Source organism: Polyodon spathula, chromosome 33 (genome assembly GCF_017654505.1).
Source record: "Polyodon spathula isolate WHYD16114869_AA chromosome 33, ASM1765450v1, whole genome shotgun sequence".
Lineage (NCBI taxonomy): Eukaryota > Metazoa > Chordata > Actinopteri > Acipenseriformes > Polyodontidae > Polyodon > Polyodon spathula.
In genome coordinates this window covers 3,488,653-3,513,059 of record NC_054566.1, presented here as the reverse complement: position 1 = coordinate 3,513,059, position 24,407 = coordinate 3,488,653, and the positions used below count along the sequence as shown (strand labels likewise).

The 24,407-nt window shown below is 37.1% G+C and overlaps 1 protein-coding gene across 1 annotated transcript in view; it reads right to left on the bottom strand.

Moving 5' to 3' along the window:
- LOC121303499 (BMP/retinoic acid-inducible neural-specific protein 1-like) overlaps positions 1 to 24,407 on the bottom strand; it is a 107,663-nt gene that overhangs the window by 11,537 nt on the left and 71,719 nt on the right. The window contains 2 exon segments of the mRNA XM_041234218.1: positions 5,482 to 5,704; positions 7,451 to 7,687. Of these exon segments, the coding sequence (XP_041090152.1) occupies positions 5,482 to 5,704; positions 7,451 to 7,687 (460 nt within the window).

Below are 24,407 nucleotides of genomic sequence, written 5' to 3'. Positions count from 1 at the left end.
TCTCGGTGTTACATTCAGCAGCACTATGTGCCTGTGACTATCCTACGGGAGTTTTTAAAGGGGTTGTAGCAAAATAATTCCATAAATCTTTCCTGTTTTGTACTTTTATTAGCAACACATTTTATTGCAGTTTTGAATAAAACACATGCTATAGTTTTAGTGTAAAACATGTGGTACTACACTAGGTTAAAGAAAGTTCTCTGTTTCTGTGGCTTACTCTCAGGAAATGGGTTACACTTGCAGGGGAACCAATTGGTTAGTTGGTGACATGAAGAAATCTTTAAAGGTGTGGGGACAATTTAACACTCCAGGTAAAATGAAAAAGGAAGTGCAGCACTATCCCAAAGCATAACAGGCACACATTGAACCCAGTGTAGCATGAGATTTCATGTTAAAAATAAATATGTTTGTTTCTTTCACTTACACACATTTGAGAAGAATATAAAGAACGGAAGTACTACAATCACATGCATACAAAAGTAGACGAAAAAGTAATTTGGCCACTTCATGCTGGTGTTATAAAAAAACAACCTTGTTCATTTGACCCTTAAGGTAAAAGAAAGAACAAACACTAGGAACAAACACCCACCTAATGATTCAGCACTGTACATGGATGACATGTGGGTTGCACTTGGGGGAACATCATCCACATTCAGATATTTTGCCTATTTTTGAAGCAGGTGTTTAGTGAACAAGAATTAATACATCTCCCATGCCAGTCTTAACAAAATGGATAACATCTTGGAGCCACTGTTATTCTGAGACGGCTTGTTAATTAAAGTCATATTTCTGAAGAGGGGAGCAATACTCTAGTCATGGAATCAAATATGCTTAGTAAGCAAAGCGACAACAAAGTCCCACCCAACACAAAACAAACCAGCAAGGTTGGTTGAATACTTTGAGTCACTGTATGTATCAGGGCGCAGTGGGGTGGTTTTGTGTGTTATGTACAGTATTAGATGAGCTAAAAAGGAAGAAATCTGAGCTGCAAATCTCCCTCCTCACCAGAAAGGGTGCTGTGTAAGGTTTGTGGTATGCTTTTCCATAGATGGGATGACTCCATGGTAGGTGGGAACTGGGAATTGGCCATTTTGGAGGAAGCGTGTAACTGCGAGTTTGCTAAACTCAAATCAGCTAAAGTCAGTTGTGATCAGCTGCGGGGCAAGCAGCGCCCTGATAGACCGTGACGCCGGGCTGATCACAGGGAGGAGTCTGGCAGTGCAAAGGGGACACAGCTAGGTGAGTACAGCCCCTATGCTGGAGTTACTAACGCCCCGAAGGACTAGACTAAATGTACCACAGTGAAGGTTTTCTTTTCTGTCTATCACTGATATTTGTCTATAAGGAAAATAAATGTGCTAATATGACACTGTTATTAAAATGACATTACATTTAATGCTGTATTTATCCAGAGCAATGACATGATGGGTTATAAGTTTGAATAATAATTTCCATCATTATTTCCACTTTCACCACCAGAGGGGGACTACTGGTTGCTCTCGCCTCTGCCGCCGCAGGAAGACTGTCTGCAGCTTCCACCTCCACCGCAAGAGGGAGATTACCTTTCATCGCCTCCCAAGGATCAACTGCCCGAGCCTGTAAAGCCTAGGGATGCCACGCCTGCAACGCCTAGGGCTGCATCACATTACTGCCACTAATGAGAAATTATGATACCTAAACTTTTTTCTGTGCAAGGTCTGCTTATGTCAATGTTATAAAAAAAAGAAAATGTTTTCTAAAAATGATGTATGTAGTTAAAACATGATGTATACTATATTATTATTGATATACATCTATTTGAGTTGTTGTTATTAATGTGTATCTGTACTCATGGCTAAGCAAGCACAATGAATGGCCAGCAGCACTGTACGCATCTTTGATCAGGCTCCGTAATAGGTATTTACGGCTCCCATATACCTCGGTGTCTTCCTTTCTTTTATTTGGGGACAGCGTTACAGCAAAACTGGCAGGAGAACTACATCTTAGAATCCGTTTCATTTTCTTTCCTACCCATGTTAAATGACTCTCATTAACACTTTCCTTGCAAATGTTATCTTCAATTGTTTCTGTACTTTCTAAAGGCTTGTATGTGTGCATACTTTTAACAATGATGTTGTAAATTATCACTCCTGGGTGCTTTGTCATAACAAATAGCCTGTTTATTTCTACCACTCAGAGATTCTGGGCTAAATACCGTGTTAATCATTTTGTTCCAAAAGGAATAGAACACCAAAACTAATAAACAATGTGACACATATCTTAAAGTACTGCTAGTTCTTATTTCTGTGATGTGTATTATAGGTTACTCCATGTTTATACAGTACGATGCATTAAACACAGCTTGTCCGAACTGACCTCAGTGTTTTCATGCTTTACTGTTCCTGTTCAGTATGTGATTTACCAAGCCTGCCCTGTGGTGTACTAATCCTCCCTACACTGTACTATGCATTTACAGCAAACCACAGTGCATGTTTATAAAAATATCTGAACAACAAGAATTCACCAGTGTTATTTAGGCTGTTACTATCCAAATACATTTCACAGGACAACTGAATGCATGTGTAATGCAGTTTTCTACATAGACTGCTTGTGCTAAACATCTTGGTTTAGAAACACTGCTGCAAAGACATTTAAGCATTATCTGTGAAGGATTTTTTTATGATGAGCATTTTCCATGTTAAAAAAAAAAAAACACCACCACTGGGGTGTTGCGAACAATACATCCACACAAATAATCTTTTGGGGCACTGTGCCATACATGGTTTAATATCACAGTTAGCAATAACAGTTCTCTATACAGTAGGTGCCCTTGGCAAACCATGTTGACAACATACTGAAATCAGAATATATTGAACAAAATGTATTACTGCAGTTGTTCTCAACCTGTGTTTCGTGGACCCCTAGGCCATCGCAGGTGGTCCCCGGGAAAACAAAATAAAAATTGCCTCCTCGCACTGGCAAGCCCAATTTCACAAGGCAAATCATCTTCGGCAGAACGTAGCGCCTGCCGCTGTATTGCACTAGCTGCAGCATGTGACGTGTTTAGCCTGATGTCTAAATCACTTCACACGCTGCAACTCGCCACACGTTAGAAGCAACCCCATGTGGTTCGTCTCACTGTGGAAGGTATCAGTAATGGATATTTGGATAAGAACAGGCTCTTTGAACAAAGCCAGTGAAAATTAAGCAAGTGGCAGTGGAGTACAGAGACGGCTCATCAGCAGAGGCAAGTGAGGCATGGCCTCACCAATAATTCCCAAAGGCTAAAAAAACATTTTGCATATTCTTTTTATTTAATTCGGAAACACATTTAAAGTACAGTTAAGCATGTATGTATTAAATAAGTTTATGGCCACAGAAGCGCTTGTGACATTATGTAAGTCACAACTGGCTTTCAGCAGTAGCAAAAGCGCAGCACCAGAAAGCTGGAACAGTGTAGTCCTGCCACACTGCTGCGTGAGGCACAAACCTTGAGCACCTCAGAAAGCTGCTTGTTACCAAGGAAACTTACCAAGCTGGGGTCCCTTTATAAACGCGTTGCTATAGTAACCACAGCATTATGAGGCGGAACTTTTGGAGTAGTTAGAATTTGTGTGATTTAAATTTTTTCAGTAATGGTTTTAGTTGAATCTGATATTGTATGCGACCGGAGGAAAATAAGTTTGAAGAAAGACGGTAAACGAACACGGCAAGGAGTCCATAAAATGGCAGGCAGCGCAGTGAACAAAGTATTGTTTGCTTCTTTCAATTGAATAAGGCAAAGTTTAATCTCTTTTAATGGATGTACAAATGTCCACCCATCTTGCAGATGCTACTGTGCCTTTAACAAAAAGGAATGATTGTGCTTCCAGCAGACTAAATCAGTTGCACATTGCTGGGTAAAAAAAAAAAAAAAAACCTTGGAACCACATGACAGCTGTGTTACCAATCCGAGAGTTGAAAAGGTGGGTTTTCTGTGTTAAGCACTTGGAGAGACTAAAACATTAAAAATGACTGCTAAAATATATATATATATATATATATATATATATATATATATATATATATATATATATATATATATATATTAAGATTACACTATGTAACACAATTTTTGTTCCTGGGTAGTAAGTGTTATTTCCTAATTGCGTATGCCTCAAAAGTATAGAAAATGGCTATTATTCCCCACAAACTTTTCTTTTGTGACCAGGACAGTGAAATTTCAAAATATCACTATTTCCAAATGCAAATAAATACAGTATAATCGTAAATCTCAAAAAACTACTCACTTCTAAATCGTTTGTAGTCATTTTTGTATTACTTTAGTATAAATACATGTTAATTTGGATTCATATGTTGTTTTTTTTTCTGACTTTATGTGAACGAAAAGACACACATTTGCCTGTTTTCCCATTGGAAATAGTGATATTTTGAAATTTCACTGTCCTGGTCACAAAAGCAAAGTTTGTGGGGAATAATAGCCATTTTCTATACTTTTGAGGCATAAGCAATTAGGAAATAACACTTACTAACCAGGAACAAAAAAAAAAAAAAAAAAAAAAAAAAATTGTTACACAGTGTTATTTTCTGGTATTGTCAGTCAGTCAATTTTTTTTGTTGTATTATTGTATTGTAAGGTGATATATAGTACATAACAGCTATATATATATATATATATATATATATATATATATATATATATATATATATATATATATATATATATATATGCACCAAAAAAAAAAAAAAAAAAAAAGTGTATTCCTTTTGTTGTGATATCATAACACTATGGTGCTTGTGAGAGGTATTGGGGTTGATATAGAGGCTGTACACCTTTAAGAAGAAAGGTGTGATGGGATATTAGCTGAAAACTTGTCAGCTGACATACAAGTGCTTAAGTGCAGAGGTGCTGGATTATTACACCCCAGTTTCTTGCAACAGTTATGACGGTGATCAAACATCTGTGAGTATTGCTGTGTAAAAAAATTGTTAAAATGAAGATTTGCATTAAAAAAATGTAGAACAGCCAAAAACTAAAATGGATGTGCATTAACAGAATGCCTTGAAAACTTAACAAAGAAAGCAATTTAAATAAAGCAATAAGCTCAATAATTAAGCTAAAAAGGAAGTGAAAAGGTTCCTGGTATTTTTTGTGAACTTCAATAACCCTACGTTATCTTTCTCCAGTCAAATTATAGACTGGCTAAATAAGCACAGTCATTTACCATAATAAAAAACAGAAAATGTACAACATAAAATAGCGCAACCAGATACGGTCAACCAAAGACCACACTGCTGCGTAGGGCTAATGGAGTACCCATGATGCATTTGTGCAATTACCAAAAGCTACAGCAAAACTGGAATTCACCAAAATTCAGTTTAAAAAAGAAAAATGCTAAAAACACCCCATGAAGAATTCTGTACCACAAATACTTATTCCTTCATTGTAACCAAACACTAATACAGGCCTTTATCGGCACTGTATGGAATGTAGAGCTTTACCTTTCTCTAGGCATCTGGTGGTTTGGATTGTGATGGCAGCGGATACTAAGGCCAAACAATTTCCGAGCCGTGAGTTGCATTTTCAGCTTATGGACCTCCATGGAGCTTTGCAGGAGTCTATAGCGGGACTGCAGGTCCCAGTCATTCCCCCAGAGCTGGTGAACACTGCTGACGGGCAAGAAGTGAGTTGAAGGAAGCCTCTTGAGAAAGGATTTAAATTCATCTGGAAAATAAAAAAACACCATAAAAGGGGAACAGAAATATTACCACTTAGAGCAAACAAATATACGATTGCCTCTGTTTGGAAGATAATTCAATAGTTTGACATTTTTTGGCTATATGTTGTATGCGCCATTGTTAAGATGAAGTGAATAAACCCCAGTGACTATGCAATCACTGGCAGTTATTTATATGAATACATATTCCAGTGGTTAAAGTAATATTGTGCATGAAATATAACAAGTCTGTTTTCTAAGTCTGTTAGTGCCTCCTTTTTGTTCCCTAGCAACATTGCATTTTGAATGGCTTTTACCTACTTGAAACACCTTACAGGGTTGCAAATTGTGGTACCCTGGTGCTAGAATCTAGCACTATAGCACCACATGTGCACTCCTGCCTTATATTATAGAAATGATCAGACTGAGAAAAATAAATCATTCTAAAAAGCAATTTTATAAGAAGATACTGTATATAGATTTATTTTAATTTTTATATTAACTCTACAGAACGATATCCCCAGGATAACTAATTATAATTAATTATCATGATTTAAAATAAATAAACAAATAAATAAATACTGTTTTTTAAGTAAAAATGGGAAGTCAAATAATGATTCTGCTACTGCTTTCTTCATTGCCTGCAGTTTTGAGCAAAGTTATTTTTAACCTGAACACAGGACTGCAATGCTGAAAGAGGTAAACGCTATCTTCCATTTTGATAAAGTATTACTTCACTGGATAAAAGAAAATGACCTTCAATAACACATTTTGACCACTATATGCTGTTCTGGAAATCCAATCTGCAGAATGTGACATGTTTTGTGTCCTGAATGGTTTATCTTGAATTTCTAACTGAACTACACAACTACTGAAGTCTTACAAGCACATAGGTAAGTTCTGATACCTTAGTATTTTTCAGCTAATACAAGTGTTTTTAAAGGCTAAGTATGAACCAACATGACACACCAGCTGCTGTCTGACTGCATATTCCACCCTAAAGATCCCTATCTAATCCTTATAAAGTGTGCACTCTAGTTTAATTGGCTAACAAACACAATTCCAGTAAAATATTACCTAACATGAGCTACTATTCATTTGAAGTCTCTCAATTTCCCATTGAAAAGACACGTCATAGTAGAAGAGTATTTGATTTGTACTGGAATTTTATTGTAATGAATTTAGTTGACCAAAATTGGGCATTTTCAGGCATTTTACTTCAAAGCCACAAGAAGATTACCTGATATATTTCAAATATACAGGGTCATTTTTGTTAATTTCACCTCTCATATAAAACAGTAAAAAAAACAAGCTTTCAGAAGCCTCACACTTTGGCTCTCTCGTCCCTCTGCTGTGCTCCTTCAAACGACCTCTCGGATAGAATGTGCACCAATAAATCAACGTATCACAAAATGTGTTTGTTGTTTATATAGGAAAACGTGAAACATAATCAACGATGGCAACACGTCTTAGATAAGAAGGAATTATTTTGTTAGCTACTAGTACTGCTCTTGTTCTTGCTCATGATAGGCACAATTGTACCGTCTACTTTACAAGAATTATAGAAAGGGGAGATTATGAAACTGGAACGTATTGATTTTCTTTTTTTTTTGGACGACATTTTGGATCTCTTCTGCACAGTGGTATGCAGTTGACTGTGAGTGGTCCGCTTGGGTTAATAGACTTGAAAATCACAATAGTGTCTAGTGAATTACTCCAAGCCCCTTCATAATGCTTACAGATTTGTTCTGTACCTGAATTTTCAAAGTCCTTGTAAGCCGTGGCACAGGACTCGGTCATGCCTGCCAGTGTATTCTCCATTATTTGGATGTCGGTGGTTGGGCAGTTGCATTGTGGGAACTCTTCACCACACTGACAGATACAATGGCTGTTTCGACACAGGTACTCCCCTTCTCCATTGCACATGATGTAACTGAGTGCCGACTGGACAAACTTTTCCTGGAGATAATCAGGGAAAATGACTTGCAGACCTGCAGAGGAGGAAAGACATAAGAAGTTGTTCAATAATAATAACCAATTTTATTGAGCGCCTGATTGTGATCAACAAATATTAAAAAAAGGTAGAAGTCAAGCAGTTATTGTAAAGGTTTAAAAAACAAAAACATTTCTCCATTTACACAAGCAACGTTTTCACTGGCTCCTCTTTTGTTGTGCTGGATTGGTTCTGTGCTTCTTGTTTTGAAGTGTTACTGAACAAGCTTTAGGGTTTAAAACACAATGCACTGCGTTCTCACGCTGGCTGCTTTGTTGTATGCAATCCTGAAATACCTTTTTCAACATAATTGCAATTGGTTTTGATTTTTGATTTTTTTTTAACATATCCTTGGTCATCGGTCAGTTTTGACTAGTTATTTTAGTTTTACATCAGTTATGCATTTGGTCTTTCCATCGAAAATTAATTCATAACATCGGCTGCTTAAATCTAAGTTGTTCTGATGTTTAATAAGAAACATTTCATTTGTTCCCAAAAAAAGTTCAGCATTTTCACAGGTTCATCTGTCCGTCATCTTTGTCAGGTCCAGAGGGGTGGGAACAGGCTTATTAATACGCATGAAAAGCCCCACATAATGGCAATACACAAATCAATTATTTTGTTAAGTTACAGTGGAATAAGACTAATACAACCTCAAGCGAGAACCAGGGGCACACACTCTGGCCCCCGGTTTTAAAATTATAAATGAAACAATAAAAGTATTAAAACCAGAATAGAGTTGTAACTGGTTAAGTAATTAAGGCTGCGGTTGTAACACATATATGGGCTTGAATGACCCTTGACCCAAAGCTTTAAGTGCAGTACAGAAACCATGACCAGAGGAGACAGCTGGCTATTAAGTGGAGATAGACTTAGGTCAGAGGGAAGGAGACGTTTGCTTGCACAGTGAGTGGTAAGGTTATGGAATGGGTTGTCTTGTAGTAATTTTGTTGAGGCAGAATCTCTTGAACCCTTTAAGCCCCACCATAACAAAGTTTTGAGATCAATCAGCTACCGTACTAGGAACTTGACAATCCTAGATGGGCTGAATGGTTTTACCAAATAATTATTTTAAAATGTGTGAAAACAATCTGCCCATGTCTAAAATGATTATCTGGTTGAAAATGGAACAGTTAAAATAAGTCAAAGGTGCGCAACCAAACTTATCATGGGCCGCATATCCACAAAACAAATTTAACCTAATGTGTATAACGGGCCGCACATTATTAAAGAATAATCAGAGCTTAATAGGCACTTAATAGGCATATATATAGGCACTAGATATATAAGCACTCATATCGTAATGTTATACCACATACACATGCATTGCAACATAATACAAAGCAAATTAAATATATACATGCTGAAGCGGTTTTTATTTTAGCAGACAAGTTGTTCAGTTGTAGCTGGCAGGAATGTAGCAAAAGTCACAGGGCAGTGACGTCACTTCCCTAGCAACAAGCCTCCTATGTTGGGAATGGGTTCTTTCAATGCAGCAGGTTTGTGCATTTAAGAAAGGAGAAGACCCATAAAATTAGTTGGAGACAAGCTGATGAGAAGCAATTACCCTCCGCACTACAATTAAAATGGTGTGCTGCTTTTTTATGTGAAAAATTTGAAAAAACAAGTCAACAAAGTAAAAAAAAATTATTTCCAATATTTTCGTAAGTGAAATAGAATTAATACACAGGGCTGCAGTCGGATGATAAACAGGCCGCGGGGTGCGTGTCCCTGAAATAAGTGGATTACACTGCACTTTTGAAAAGTCAACTATTCTGGCACACTGTCTAGTGCACTGCTTCCAGTCTTCACTGAGTTTAATTTAATCCTTAACATTAAAGCTTAATGCAGCATGTAAGGCAACCCAGATGGCAAGGCTAGGAAGTTCACAATTCACTGACAGTAATATTGTGCTGAAAAGTTCAAAATGTCATTAACCAGAAACACATTTCCCACTCTACCTCAAACTGCTGCTCTTCTGCTTAAAGTTCAGCATCTCTCCCTCTCTCTCGAGGGCGTCGGTATTCTTAATGTCCATGCTGATCAAAACCACAAAGGCAGGCCCACTTTTACTTTACGTTTTTAGAGCTCATATGCCGCAGGCTAGACACAAGCTCACAGGTGTGTTTGGGTTTGTTTAAATCAGTGTTGAAATGCTTTGAAACTACAGAGATGCAAAACTGACATTTCTTTTAAAAGCATGAAAACCCTCTTCTATCATCGGCTGATCTACATCAGGGGTCTCCAACCCTGGTCCTGGAGAGCTCCAGTCCAGCAGGTTTTATAGGTGTCTTTACATCATCAGTGGCTAAAGCTCTGGAACACCTGTTAATCTGGACTAATTAAGCCAATAGTTGGCTCAATTAAGTAACAGAGATTAGTTGAAATGAAAACCAGCAGCCATAGTAGCTCTCCAGGACCAGGGTTAGAGTCCCCTGATCTACATTTTCAGAAACTTAACTAAAGCCTCCCATAATTTGACCTGGCATCACCATTTTTACTTTAATTTTCACTGCATAACATTATTATTATTATTATTATTATTATTATTATTATTATTATTATTATTATTATTATTATTATTATATTTCTTCTCCTCTGAAATGTATTATTCTACTAATAATTATCTGTTTTTATTTATACACATTTATACACATATTTAATTAGATCAGAAAGATCTAGTGCAAGAAAGGAGTACTTACTGTACATCCTTTAAACTATTTCATACATACTGCATTCATTCACATTTACAGTATTCGGTATAACAGACTGAAACCACTGAAATTGTTATTTTTGCATTATCTTGAATATTTTCTATTTACTTATATTTCAAAAGTAGGATGCTGTTCAATACCTTAAATTAGTATTCTAACTTTTGACCAAGTTTGAAACCTTGCACACCCACAAGCACAGAACATGCAAATCTTGTGTAACAAGGGTGGATTACAGGATTACAGGATTAATGTCTGTTACTTCCTGTACTGAAGGTCAAATGGTTTGATTTTAGCTAGACCATGGGGTCAGCAATTAACAGAGTACAGGAAGTGAATATATTCCCAGCAAGATGAGATAAACATATTTTAAAATACTGGATATTACTCATTTAACTAGAATAGAGCAGATGACAGGCTATTAGGTTTGTCAGCAAATGAAATCACTCTGCCTGCCCTGCCCTGCCCCCCCCCCCCCCTCACCCCACCTCATTGTTCTGGTTTTTTGGTTTTTAGCTTAAAAAAAAAAAAAAATCTAATGTCATTTTTATTCTACAGTATATCTACAGTGTATTAAACTTTAAATGTAACAATATGGTGTTTTTCCATTATTTCTGTTTCTACTGTATGTATTATGCACTTTAAATAAAATGTATTCAGTTATTATGAAGCAAAAGACAATAACTGCCCTGATTTCACCAAAAACACCACATAAAATGTCATCTTTTTGACAAGTTCTTACCTTCAAGATCTGAATGCTTGTTTTTCAAAAAAAAAAAAAAAGCTTTTTTTGTATGACTGCTTTGTGGATGAGCACTATTTATTTTGAAAGTGATTACAGTACCTGCTCATGACTACAGCATGCAAGTGATTTGTTGCAGAGGAGACACAAAGGTTTACCACTGTTTTCAGTGAAAGCAAACTCTTCCTCCCATTCTGGCTTAAAGCCTCATACTTTCGTTTATTACTTGTGGATAGTTCGCTCAATGCAATTATCGAAAGGAACGAGCACTTAATTCAAAATGATGAAATTCACTTTCAATTGCACATCCAACTTTCACTAGAGGTAAGCTATGCATGTGCCAGTGTGTGGTGTCGAAGGTTATCAAGTGACAAAATGTCCTTGCAGTGAACATGCAGGCTCAAAGAAACTGAAGAGAGAAGGGGAGAGAAGAAAGAATAATAAACACGAATGAATACAGAGAACACAAATCATAAACGTGTTGCGTTTATTTATTCTTTCTGTTTTTTTTCATATTAGTTTAATATTCTTTCATCAGTTCATTTGAGCCGCAAAGTTCGAGTCACCCAGCATTTCACTGGGAGCCGAACTGGAACTGCCCAGGAGCTGGATTTTGGCACCTCTGGTACAAAGTGTGAATCACCCAGCATTTCACCAGGAGCCGCTCTTGAACTGCCCAGGAGCTGTAGTTGGGCACATCTGGTACAAAGTGTCTCTTTCTGCTTTGCTTTGAGATCCTTGTGCCAACCTGCTGCTTACCATTAGACACTCTTGTACCTTAAGAGATGGGGTCAGCTGTATATATTAACACATGTATAGTTATTCCTACAGTGTCTGATACAGACCAGTTTTAAATAAGAAGTGACTGATTTGTTAATTCAAAACTACATTGCAACATGTGGTAGTGCTGGTTACAATATTTTGTAACATGTCTTTCTGTCATTTTAAAAACGTGATTGTTCTTTATTTGTAGCTGATTTAGTGTGGTTGTGTGCTGATGCTATCGTCCTTGAAAATGAGATGGGGGTTCTTATCCTGGTTCCATAAACAAGAATGGAAATGAATGGCAGGCTGACTCAAGCCTTGCGTAACAGCTTACAGACAATTTGTAGATGCTGATGAGTCCACATCTCAGAACCCCTGGAAACATTTCCTCCTTAAATGTGTTAACAGCAACTACCCCTGGGACATGGCTGATATGCTTTACTTCCACTTCCAATTAACTGTCTATTGCAAGCACACAATTCACTGACTCATTATTTAACTTACTGATGCAATAGAGCACTTAAATAGACATTTCTTGAGTTCTGCATTAAATCATGGCAAGGACCCAATCCCTCTAATATAACAAAATAAAATAATTGTACTGTGAAAAAGCAATCTGCCGTCATGGCAGCTAGGAGTGCTCAACAGTAAACACATATAATCACAGGGGTTACAGAGTTAATGCACAATTAACTCAACAGCACACACATGTCTTAAGCGGGGCAATCACAGAATCATTATTTCAATTATCCATGCAACAAATTACTTAACTAGGCGTTTCATCAGTTTCTCAAGATCTCAGCAAAACACGATCCCTTGAAACATTTTGTGTTTTGAATTAGGCTTAACGTTTGGACACTGACTCTGGGTGTATGTTGTGTTGCTTGGTTAACTGGAGACCTGTTTCCATGAGGGTGCCGCGAGGGCCCTCAGAAGCTACTGCAAAAGCACTTCCTGTATACAGATTCTGACTGGCATTGCAAGGAAGAAGAAAAATGATGAGGGTGAGCCAAGGAAACCGATTAACAAAAGCCATCCTTAAAAGAAGATTAAGAGGAGCAAATAGGCAGCAAATAATCTGCTTGTTAAACAGTGTGGGCTTTCCATAGTGTGGGCTAGTCTGATGTAAATGGTACTTCACTTTAACATGCTAAATATGCCAAGGTAGATGGGATAGTTGTTGTTCTGAAACTAAGCAAGTCATGTACTGTATTTCATCCCAAATGTCCTTGGAAGCCATCTTGTAATGAGATGTGTCTTACATTGGTAATTTGCTTAGACTCCATTGCAGCTGCAAGCCAAGGTAGTGAGCCTTATAATGAAGGGGGGGATGTGTTAGCATTGCTCAGCCACCTTGTAAGGTCTGCATTAAATCAATATTGAAAATAATATCAAACATCTGTCATCATTTAATAAGATGAAAAACTGCACAAGTTACTGTTGGCGCCAGGTTTATAAATATACTTTTGTTAAGTTGTGTGTTTTTTTAAAAAATGATTTAGCATCCTTGCTGTAAATGCAAAACTAAACTAGACCTTTTCAAGTTTCATCATAATTGGATAAGCAGGTCTTGAGATATATAAAAAATAAGTGTGACATATACAGACAGTCAAACTGACTGACAGACAGACTCCATATACCCCCAGGCTGTGATACACTTACTATATGATACACTCTTGGACTGCTTTACCTGTTAACATCTGTTTATCCAGAATGAGTGCTAATTAGGGCCTGTGAAACCAGCTGAATAACCTAAGCTAAAGAACATTCTTTGCACGTTTCATCAAACAGGGAACAGGTTCTGTAATATGTAAAAATGTAAGCATACAGAGAGTGGAACAGACAGACAGAAAGGCTCCATATAGCCTAAAGACAGTCCTTAGCAAGTTTCATCAAAATTGGACAAGAGTGTCTCAAATATATGCAAAACTCTAAAATGACATACAGAAACATGGACAGACAAACAGCCCTTAGTGCTAAAGAAGGTCCTTAGGAAGTGTTCACAATTGATAAAATGATTCTCTGGATAAAAAAAGCCTCTCAAATGTACATAAGCCTGCTTCCATTAATACAATGTGTGGTGGAAACCTTATGTGCGCCTTTGTTTTTTCTTACAATCTTCGTTACTAGAACGAAACAGATTAGATAGTAGATCATACTGAAAGTGCCAACCAAGTTGAAATATGACTGTCCTTTTATCTAAATAAAGGTTGTTTAATTCACAGTAGAATCCCTTGTAATGCAAGTTTACCACAGTAAATCTGTGCAATAATGTTGCAGTTTTCCAATGATTTTCCCATGATTTTACTATGCATTTACCATAGTTTACAATACTTTATTACATGTTGCTATGCTTTTACTGTAGCAAAGTTTTATAAAGGGTGGCACTCTTTCAAAACAAAGGTACAGTACACGACTTTTCAAAGCACAGCAACAGCAAATACTTGACAAGAGCAAAAACAAACTGACAAAACGGTAATGCTAACAGTTTACCTTGTAAAATACTAACCTTTCTTAATATGTTGTGACATGCATGCATGCATACATACTAGGCTTTCCTTGTACAATCAGATTGTGAGGCACATACTAATTTGTGCTAAAGAATGTCATTCCAGTTTGATGACAATTGAAAACTCAGCTCTACACTACATCTCTTTATTAGCCATGTCTATAACCCAATATGAAATCCAATCTTATTGAGTTGCATTAGGATTCCAAAGAGGAACCTGTACAGAATCAAGCCTCGTATTTACAATTGAGCCAGCATAAATACATTTTCACTTCCCTATCTTGAAACCTATTGGCTCAGGGTACACAAACATTTCTAGAAACCCTTTAAGGAGGGCTGCTGGCACTTGGGGAAAACAAATTACTTTGCTTTTGTTTCACGGCTAATTTAATGCCAGTATATCATAAGCTACGGCTGCTCTGGCAATGAGATGCTCACTGCTGAGAAAATATTTAACACGTGCATAAAATAAATAAATCCTGTGTGGAGCCTCAGTTTGAAATGGTACAGTGGCTCTCAAAAGCTCTCACCCAATTAATCAATTATTTTCTGTTTTATATTTGTAATTAATTTAGAACAATTTGTAGATTTTATTTTTCACTTTGACATTATGGACTTTTTTTGTATTGATCAGTGGCAAAAAATCCATTTTGATTCCATGTTGTAACACAATAAAATGTGGAAAAGTCCAGGGCCGGGGGGGGGGGGGGGGGGGGGGGGGGGCAGGCAGTGCACTGGTGTTCTAGTACTCTATAAGGCAAACAATGGTGTCTTCAGTAGGACAAGTATTTTCAGAGAAGATATTATCAGCTATTGACTCCAAATCATCAGCGAGTAAAAATTAATTAAAAAGAAAACCAACAACATTTAATTCTTGTGAAGTTCCTTATTATTCATTTTAGAATTGTTAATGTTTTATTTGTCCTTTGAGTGAATAGTTTAGAGAATCTAGCCCAATATGTAACCCTAGTGCAGGATATCATCTAATAATTGCAGTAATCTGTGGGAATGCTACTTTATCTGGGGTAAAGATGGTTTGGACTTTTAACAATAGATACAATAAGGGTATACACACTCTTTAAATAAAATGTAAGTGAAATTAAATTAAAAGCAAGGTGTCTGCTAGATTGCAGACTACTTAAAAAGCTGTAAATGGTTCCTTACTGGTTACTCTGAAAGCATGTTTTGACAAGATCTCAGGTTCAATTTGCATGATCCACTATCAGTGCATGGGATCAGATAATACAGTGCCAGAGACTACTCAAGGGCTAAAGCATGTAGATTATGATGTCACCCTTGATGAACCATAAACATCTACCTCTACTTGAGGGCCAGTCATCCATATATTTTTATTGCAGTCAGTGGTAAACTAAATTATCATGCCTCACAGTTAGGACACGAACAATTATTTCTAGCAGTAAAATTGTGCAGAGATCAGAAAGGTGAGCTCTCACTCAGATGACCTGTATTCTAACCAGAAAAGACAGAAGTTGAAGGTTACACACATTTCAAATGTCCATGTATGTATCTGTTGAGAGAATTTACACAACACAATAACTAGTTTATGAAAAATGGCCTTGATCAAATGAATGTTTTGTTTAACTCGTATTTCACTGGATGCCTACGAGGGTTGAGAGTAAAGAAAGGCATGAGCGGCAGCAAGCTTGGGGCATGTGAGTGCTTGAGTGACAAAGGTGTTAGACATGGGACAGGATGGACAGGTCCTTGTACTCAAAGGACCGGGTCATGCAGCATCCCCTGGCTGCTGGGTGGCTTAAGACAAGTAAGGGCCAGGACAAGACATACAAACAAGACACTCTGAACTCCCACCGAGGAGCACCGCATATATTGCACAACTATACACGCCTCACATATACATATCACCAGCACACACCTACCTTGAAAAGACTATTTTTGAGAACATTCATTCTTAATATGAGGAGGAGGAGGAATTAGTGTTTTTTTGTGAGTGCTGACTGTTTTGTTTTTGTTGTTCTTCTCAGTAGAAACTGACCTGTGTCAGAGTAAAAATACCCTCACGGTTTCCTTTTATTTTTTATAAATAACCCTTTGTTGTTTTGCCACATTCAGTACTGTCTGGACTTGTCTTTGTTGTACACACACCTCATCGTTCACACAGCTAAATAACGATGATGACGTTGTGCCGAGTTTGTAACCTAACCCAGGGGTATGAACCATTGGAATACGAGTCACTCGCAAAACCAGCTGTTCAGAGCAGATTCTGACCAAAGCATCGCAGGTAAGCTTGATAAAAGGAAAAGTCTACCCACTACCAGCCTGTCTTCAGTGAAATGAAAAATGAAGCATTATTAAAATGTCACAAAAGGCTCAATAAAATAAGTATAAATAGGGTGTGTGTAACCAGGTAACTGAATATTAATCATCCTGTGCCAGTGTCTGTACAGCAGGGCTCTGGTGAAACCATGTTATTGTAATCAGTGCTGTATTAGAAATTTCACAGGGTTTCTGTAACATCTGAAAATGCTCATCAATAGCTAGAAGAGAAATTAATCTGGACAGTCGCAAGAGCTACTAGAAATCACTATTCATTTCAAACTATTGACTAAACAGATCAGACACTCTGGAATTTGCTTGCTTGCATTTTGTTATTTCTTTCGCAGAACGGTATAAAATAATTGGCCTGTCGGTCTTAGTGCTGTACATAGTGAACACATATTCATCTTATGGAGGACATGGGCATCTAACTAATCCGGTTTTAATTAGGCTATCAGCCCAAAGGATAATGCTATAAACATGAGCAATCTTACAGTTAATTAACAACAAAGCCTTGCTAATTAATATCACATTTTCTTTCATTATGTTGTGAAACGGTACTTTTGCCCAAAGTTCAGAATAATGAAACAACACAAGACAATTATAGGTGCACAGGTGAGTCCTTATCAGTCGCGTGCACCCATCTACAAACAATTAACTTAACTGTAAATAGCACGGGCAGACAGGAGACGAAGATTGAGCCAGTCATGGACACTGCTTTCCAATCAGTTTAAACTGCTTTTAAAATTGAATCAAATACAAAAGAGGGGGAAGTTTATACGAGGGACGAGACGTTAAAGCTTTTCTTAAGACAAGGAGGAGGGGAACGTTCTCAGAAATAAATGTGTAGGGCTTTTTAATAGATAAATGACAACCAAATCTTCTACGCAGGTTCTAGGTTTTATGATTAAACTGATATGTTTAAACTAAAACAGACAGTGCTCCACTACTGACTATTGGGCCTATATCCATTTACTGGAGAACAAAACATGGGCAGGTCAGCTTTGTTTCCTTGTCTTTTCCTCTTAATGTATGACCTTAAAGTTTAAGGTGCTCATCAGCAGCACTGCAGCTGATCCTTTTCTCCATTCAGAATCCTTTCAATGTTCAGTGAATATCAAATTTGATTCATTTACCACTACTGCCGACATAGACAAATTGCTGGATATTAAATCTAATCGCTGAAATTTGTTAAACTCTTCACAAATAACCAATCCCTCTGTCAGTACAAAGTTAAGACACATGAGCAGACTTAATTGCTTTTTTTGTTCAGTTTTCTTCATATCAGTAATCACATTTTCAACATTAAATAAGATACTTAATGAGATGCGCTGAATTGCATTTGACATAAATGAACTATTTAAAAAATATGTATCTTTTAAATATAGAAGCAGTAATTTAAAACACCAGCCAACTCACAAATGGTATAATTTTAAAGTGTATCTGGGTTCATTGTGTTTATTCAAGCTGCCACATGATTATACAAAACCATGGATTATATGAACAAGCTTGCATCATTCTCTGCTATGCAGGGACAAAAAAATATGCTACAAATATTGTTCAAACTAAATATTAAAAATGATGCATTATGATTTAAAAGGAAATGTATTTTATGTTTATTTAAAACAAGTATGTTTTGTTACTGCTTGGTTTGAATGTGATCTGGCAGAGGCGGTGTTAGCAACTCTGCCAGACAGCTTGTGTGAATGCATGGGCGGCAGTCTGTGAGTACTGACCGTCGGCCATGCAAACTAAAACTTATGTAGAATCTCCATATTCAATAATGTAGTGTTAATTTGGAGATGGTCACAGGTATAAAAGCATACAGTTTTTGTTGTTTCGGGTGGATGTTCAGGAAGGAGGAGCGTGTGCTAGAGGGAGCGAGATAAAACGAAAGTGAAAAAAAGTAAAAGAAAGCTAAAACAATTGCTACTCATGCAGGTAGCCCGGTGTTTGTTTTGAGTGTCAAGAGATATAGGTGTTTTGTTTAAACCTTTTATTTTGGCTCTGTGAGCAGTGTTTGTTAAAATATTCATTTTATCTTTGTTTCAATAAAAACATCACAGAAGAGCTATTTTCACCCGTAGTACCTGCCTGTGTCTCTCTCAGCTTCCTGGTCTGGGAACGCCATCACTGCTCAGCTACCCTGTCACAAGGCTATTATAGTCTGCAGTTTTGTTTTTCTCTGGCAGATAGCAGCAGTCCCCAAGAATGTGCTTGACAGACTGGCCCATCCATATATAAGCACAGCTGGTCGGCAGCATTTGTCAAGTAAAAAATGGATGCCTGCTCAGAGAATGAGGGTATTTACTTCCTTGTCAGGAGCGGTACTGGTCAAAATGACTGATTTATTCTGCTGATGAAGTATACTTTACAGCTAATAATGCATAAAACAGCGAGACAGTAACCAAGTTTACAACTGTGACAGGCTGGCGAGTAGATAGAGGCCCAGAGACAGACTGCAGTTCAAAAATATAATACTTTTATTATCAAATCACAAAATAAAAGGGCACAAGGGCCAAAACAAATATATATAAACACAAATAACAAAGCAAAACTTACAAAATGGCCTCCTCTCATTTGTAAACGTTCTTATGTTCTAAAATAAAGGTTTCCAGGCTGGGCAATGCCTTCACTGGACCAGAAATTTCCCCAACCCCAACTTGCTTCCTCAGCTCCCTTCTTTCCCTAATGGGAAGCGGAGTCCTCCTTTTATGCCAGGTGGCTGGGTGCTGATTGATCGTTAATTACTCCAACCAACCCCAGCCACCTGAACACAATAAACCCAGGCAGGTAGGGGAATTTAACCCCATCCCTGCCAATCTATCAAGGGCAGAGCTCTGCTCTGCCACAACCACATTAATGACATGGTGTGTTGATGTGTTAAACCAGGGCTTCTCAAACTCGGTCCTGGGGACACCCTGTGGCTGCTGGTTTTCGTTCCAACCGAACTCTCAATTACTTAACTAGAATCTTAATTGAACTGATAATTTGCTTAATTAGACTTTTTTTTTTTTTACTTGTTTTCAGCTCTCAAACAGTTGCAGAGTTCAAGTTAATTATCAAATGTTATAGCTAACTTGAACCTGCAACTGTTTAAGAGCTGAAAACAAGTTAAAAAAGGTCTAATTAAGCAAATTATTAGTTCAATTAAGGGTCTATTTAAGTAACTGAGAGCTCGGTTGGAACAAAAACCAGCAGCCACAGGGTGTCCCCGGGACCAAGTTTGAGAAGCCCTGTGTTAAACTTACTTTCTAATCACCCTGTATATGATGTGATTGAAATTTGTCATGCAAGTGTAGCATTGATGAGTTTGAAGGGTGTCTGCTTTTAAATCTATCACACAAAAAATCATTTCTAAAAAGTGATATGATTGCACAATTAGGTTTTGTGCACTTATCAAAAAAATGTAAAAATGTTATGTATACTTATATAATGCTGTCATTGGAAAAAAATAATGTATGTTATGTTGTGATTTATAGTGTTGTAATGCTACAATTATAAACAAATTGTTGTTACTTTAAGTTCTATTGAAATAATACATTTCAGTTTTTCATAACAATAAGAAGTGTTATTTTTTTTTAAATAAAGCAAAAAAAAAAAAAAAAAAAAAAACTGAAAACTGCCCAAATTACTTATTTGAGGGCTAAGAATGAAAAAATCTGCGCAAAAAAGCCAATTTTTGGCATGGAAATTGGCAAAATAAATGGGCAGCTAATAAGAATGCTCTGTTTCTTTTTAATGCTCTGTTTCTTTTCTCGTTTGTTTTCTTTCATTTTTAAGTTAAACTCAAGTTGCTGGTTCATCATTTTTGCAATTTAGATACAAAACCTGAAAGGGTAGCATTTCCACAAGGATTCTGATGCACTGCTACAAGCAATCATTCATTATTCAGAACAGAAAGCAAAGGTAATGACTGTAAGTCTTGTTTGTGTAATTGAGTTTTACAAGGAGTCTGGTTAGAGCCTCTTTTTTATCACAGAAGACAGGAGGATAGTTCCAAACACAAGTAATGACCAACACTGCTTTCTTCTGGGCAGACTGGTACATGTACTATTTGAATGCTGGTTGAAGAGACTACTGTGAGTTCATATTCACTTTACTAAGGAGTCCAAGTGATTGTTGTCATCTCTTAAATTAATCTAACTGGTGTACAAGGATTTATAAACCACATGGGTACCCAGTGACAAACTAGCAAATGTGTTTTCCAATTTCCAACCCAGCTTCAAACTTGAATCCCTGAGCTGCATTTGAAATGTGTCCTTCAAGGATGAAATACGGTGACAGAGAAACTCTTGGCTAATTCTATACAACCACTGTATCATTGTCATGTGTTTTGTTTTGCCATTGCCCCTAAAACATTAACAAATGAGCTGGGAGCCTTATTCCATTAATTCTCCAGCCAGTTCAATCATAGGTGGAATGACAGTTTGAAAAACAAAATCATTTTCCCATTTTTTTAAAGACATCAGTTACACGGTTTGGTGGAGGTGGTGATTGGCTAGACATTGTGTTTTGAACGTTCTCAAGCCAGGAACCATCATGATTTACTCCCAGAGTGGTAAAATGTCTGTTTCTAAATACAGCAGTTATATGTAGCTACCTAATTAAATAGTGAAACTCTAGTTGGAATTAATACTAATAGCAGGTCTATCACTGTTGATCAATTTATAAAGTACCTGGTGACAGTGAGTGCAGAGGAAATGTTTAGTATCAAAGGCTTTTCAAATTGGAAAAAGACAACTGAAAATGTACTAAAAAAGCAGATGTAGCTGTAAATTCTTTTTTTTGTCTCCTCACATTTTGCACCCAAATCCAGTTCACAGTGTCTTTCTGGTCTGTCACGCTACTTTTGCAGCTTTTGAAGATCTTGCAGCCCTTACAGTGCTTATGGGATGCATTTTGTAGAGTCCACTATGTATGCATTTGCCTGCAGGTCTGTTTCCTAGTTAGAAAATTATCAGACCTCAGATATACAGAAACTGGAAATAATTGGGTGCATTTCGTTACTGGCAGAAAAGACTGCTATTAAATTAAAAATAAAGTAAAAGTCATTAGGTTGCCTTGGAATAATGCCATATCCACCACTCTAATGATTAAAGGAACTGCTTCACCTCTGTAAGCCTATTAAAGTCCCATATGCATTTGTAAAGGATCTCAAGCATGATCAATGCTCACATTTAACTAGAGATGGTTGAGTCAGCTCTTATAAACTCAACTTCTATACACAACTCTATGTACACTATGTGCCACTGTATAGTTTTGGTACATTATCTACTGCTTATGAAAACATGGTTATAGTAAAAGTGTTTAATGGAAAATATGAGTTTGATTTTTCAAATAATCTCTCAACACTAGAACTACTGGTGTGGTCTTTTTGACTGGTCATGGTTTTTAAAAGCATTTTTCTTCACTGATCTGACAGCTAGGCACCTGTGCTTTTTTGACTTCTCGTAAATATATGTATTAAACATCTCAAAGCATCAGTAGACCAGGGGTTTCAGAAACTTATGGAGGTCTAATATGTTATACCTAGAACTACTGGAGCTGTCATTTTGTCCGGGTTTGGGTTTGGCTTAGTGTGCATGATCGAGTTGCTGAACTTGAAAGCTTCACATTTATTTTGAACAGCTTTTTCAGACAAGTGGCTTATTTTATCAACAACTGTAAACATATGTTTATATTTTATTAGATTTTATCTAGTGAAAATGAATAGATAAACACAACGTAGGGCTGCACCAGTCTTGCAGTACTTCCAGGAGTTACTGGAAGATGAATCTGAACACGAAAATGCACCACACCAACAGACAGTGATGACACTTACTGTGATCACAATGAGGTTACTGATAAAAACAGTGACAGCGATAATGAAGTATAATGAACAGCTGCATACTCAATTTAGATTTGTGTTACTACCAGGAAGGCAGCAATTACCTACCTTAGGCCTTGTCCACACTATAAAACCGAACTTAAGAACTCAAAAATGGTTTCATTAATGCAGCTCAAAGCATTAACACTGAAGTTCCGGTTCATCTTTAAATTGGGCTTAATGTGTCCACACACTATTAGCATAGTTTGGTTATAGTTCCATGTTAATAGAAGTGCATATCGCTAAAAAGAAACAGAACAAGTATTTTGGAAAAAAAAACAGTAATTGTGAACACACACACAACACACACACCAACACAAGTAGGGCTTTCAGGTTATATTTTTAATCAGGTGTCGTCCCTTTAAACAAATTGAGCTGATTCTGTTTTTAAAATTAAACTCAGAAAAAAAAGTTGTTAATTAAAACAATCTTTGTTTTTACCTTACCATATCTTGCCTGAGCCTAATTCTGGTGCCCTTCATTTTATTTCAAACAAAGCTGACAAATTATGTGAATTGTTCATCCCGATCCCACTTTTAACTCACATTTCATTTTTGCAGTCGCCTAATTTAACGTTGTGCTTTTATTTTTAAAGTTATGGAATAATAGTGTAGCAAACTAGCTATTGCAAAACTGAGACAAATTGCTGTTGAATACCCAACAGAGTCGAACTCAGGCACAAAATAAAACAAGACGGGTAAACAGGAAACACTTGTATAAAATAAAACAAACAAATAAATGTGGGCACTGTAATTCTCTACTGCTCTACAGAGTAGTCCTTCATTGGGTTGGGTACCGCGATTGAACTGCAAAAGCGGGTCGGGTTCAGATCGGAATGTGAACTTTTTCTGAGTTTGCAGTTGGGGTGCGGGTCAAAATACAATCATTTTTGGGTCTGAATTTGTTAAATAATAACGTATTAGAAGGTAAATGTACCAGTATTTCCTGCACTAAAGCAGAAGGCGATTAGGGAGGAGTCAGCTGACTAAGCAGTGTTGTTCTCGCTTGTTTGATACGTCTGCAAGATCTTTTAATCACATCTGCCTGGTGATATTAAAAATGTTTGTTAATGAGGTGAAACAAAAGTGCAGGGTTTATATCATGTAGTTCGAGAGGTAAATCAGAAGAGTGTAATTATTTTCGAATCACAGCAAATGAAAATAATGTGACTGGATTCAATGCTTGTAAAACCTGTCATTATGTTTTTGTGATGACAGCCACAAAGCTGGTACATCATCTCTGCGAAAGCACAGGTGTAGCTCCCTTTCAACTGCTTGATCAAGTTTGCGGCAAAATTGCCAACAAAACTCATGTAAAAAGCTAAATTGCGATTAGTATGCACCCTTCTTTACTAGTGCTTTCTATCAGGACAGAGTGGAATCGGCTATTCAGTTAAAAGCTGTACATTAAGCAGTTGCCATCTGCATAGTTGAGACTTATGTCAGTGAAGCATGCACCAACAACGAATAGAAGGCATTGTATCTTACAGGATTTGAAACACTATCATAATTGTGTTTTTTGTCCTGATTGTAATAAAAGACGGCTGCAATTGGTAAGAAGGTCTGACAAAGGTAGTCTATTTTCATTATGCCCGTCAGATGTTCGCTTTCAACATGCATGACACACTAACTCTATTTAAGATGAGATGACATTTTAAAGTGCTTTTTCCCCAAAGTGCCAGGGAATATAGACCCCACACGACTCAGCCAGGGTAAGTGAAGCCCGGATTGGACACAGTGTTTATGTATTGTGTTGTTTACTGGTTAATTCTTAGTTTAACCAAGTGCCCAGTCTTCCCCCAGTAGTGTCTTGTGGCAGGTCTGCTTA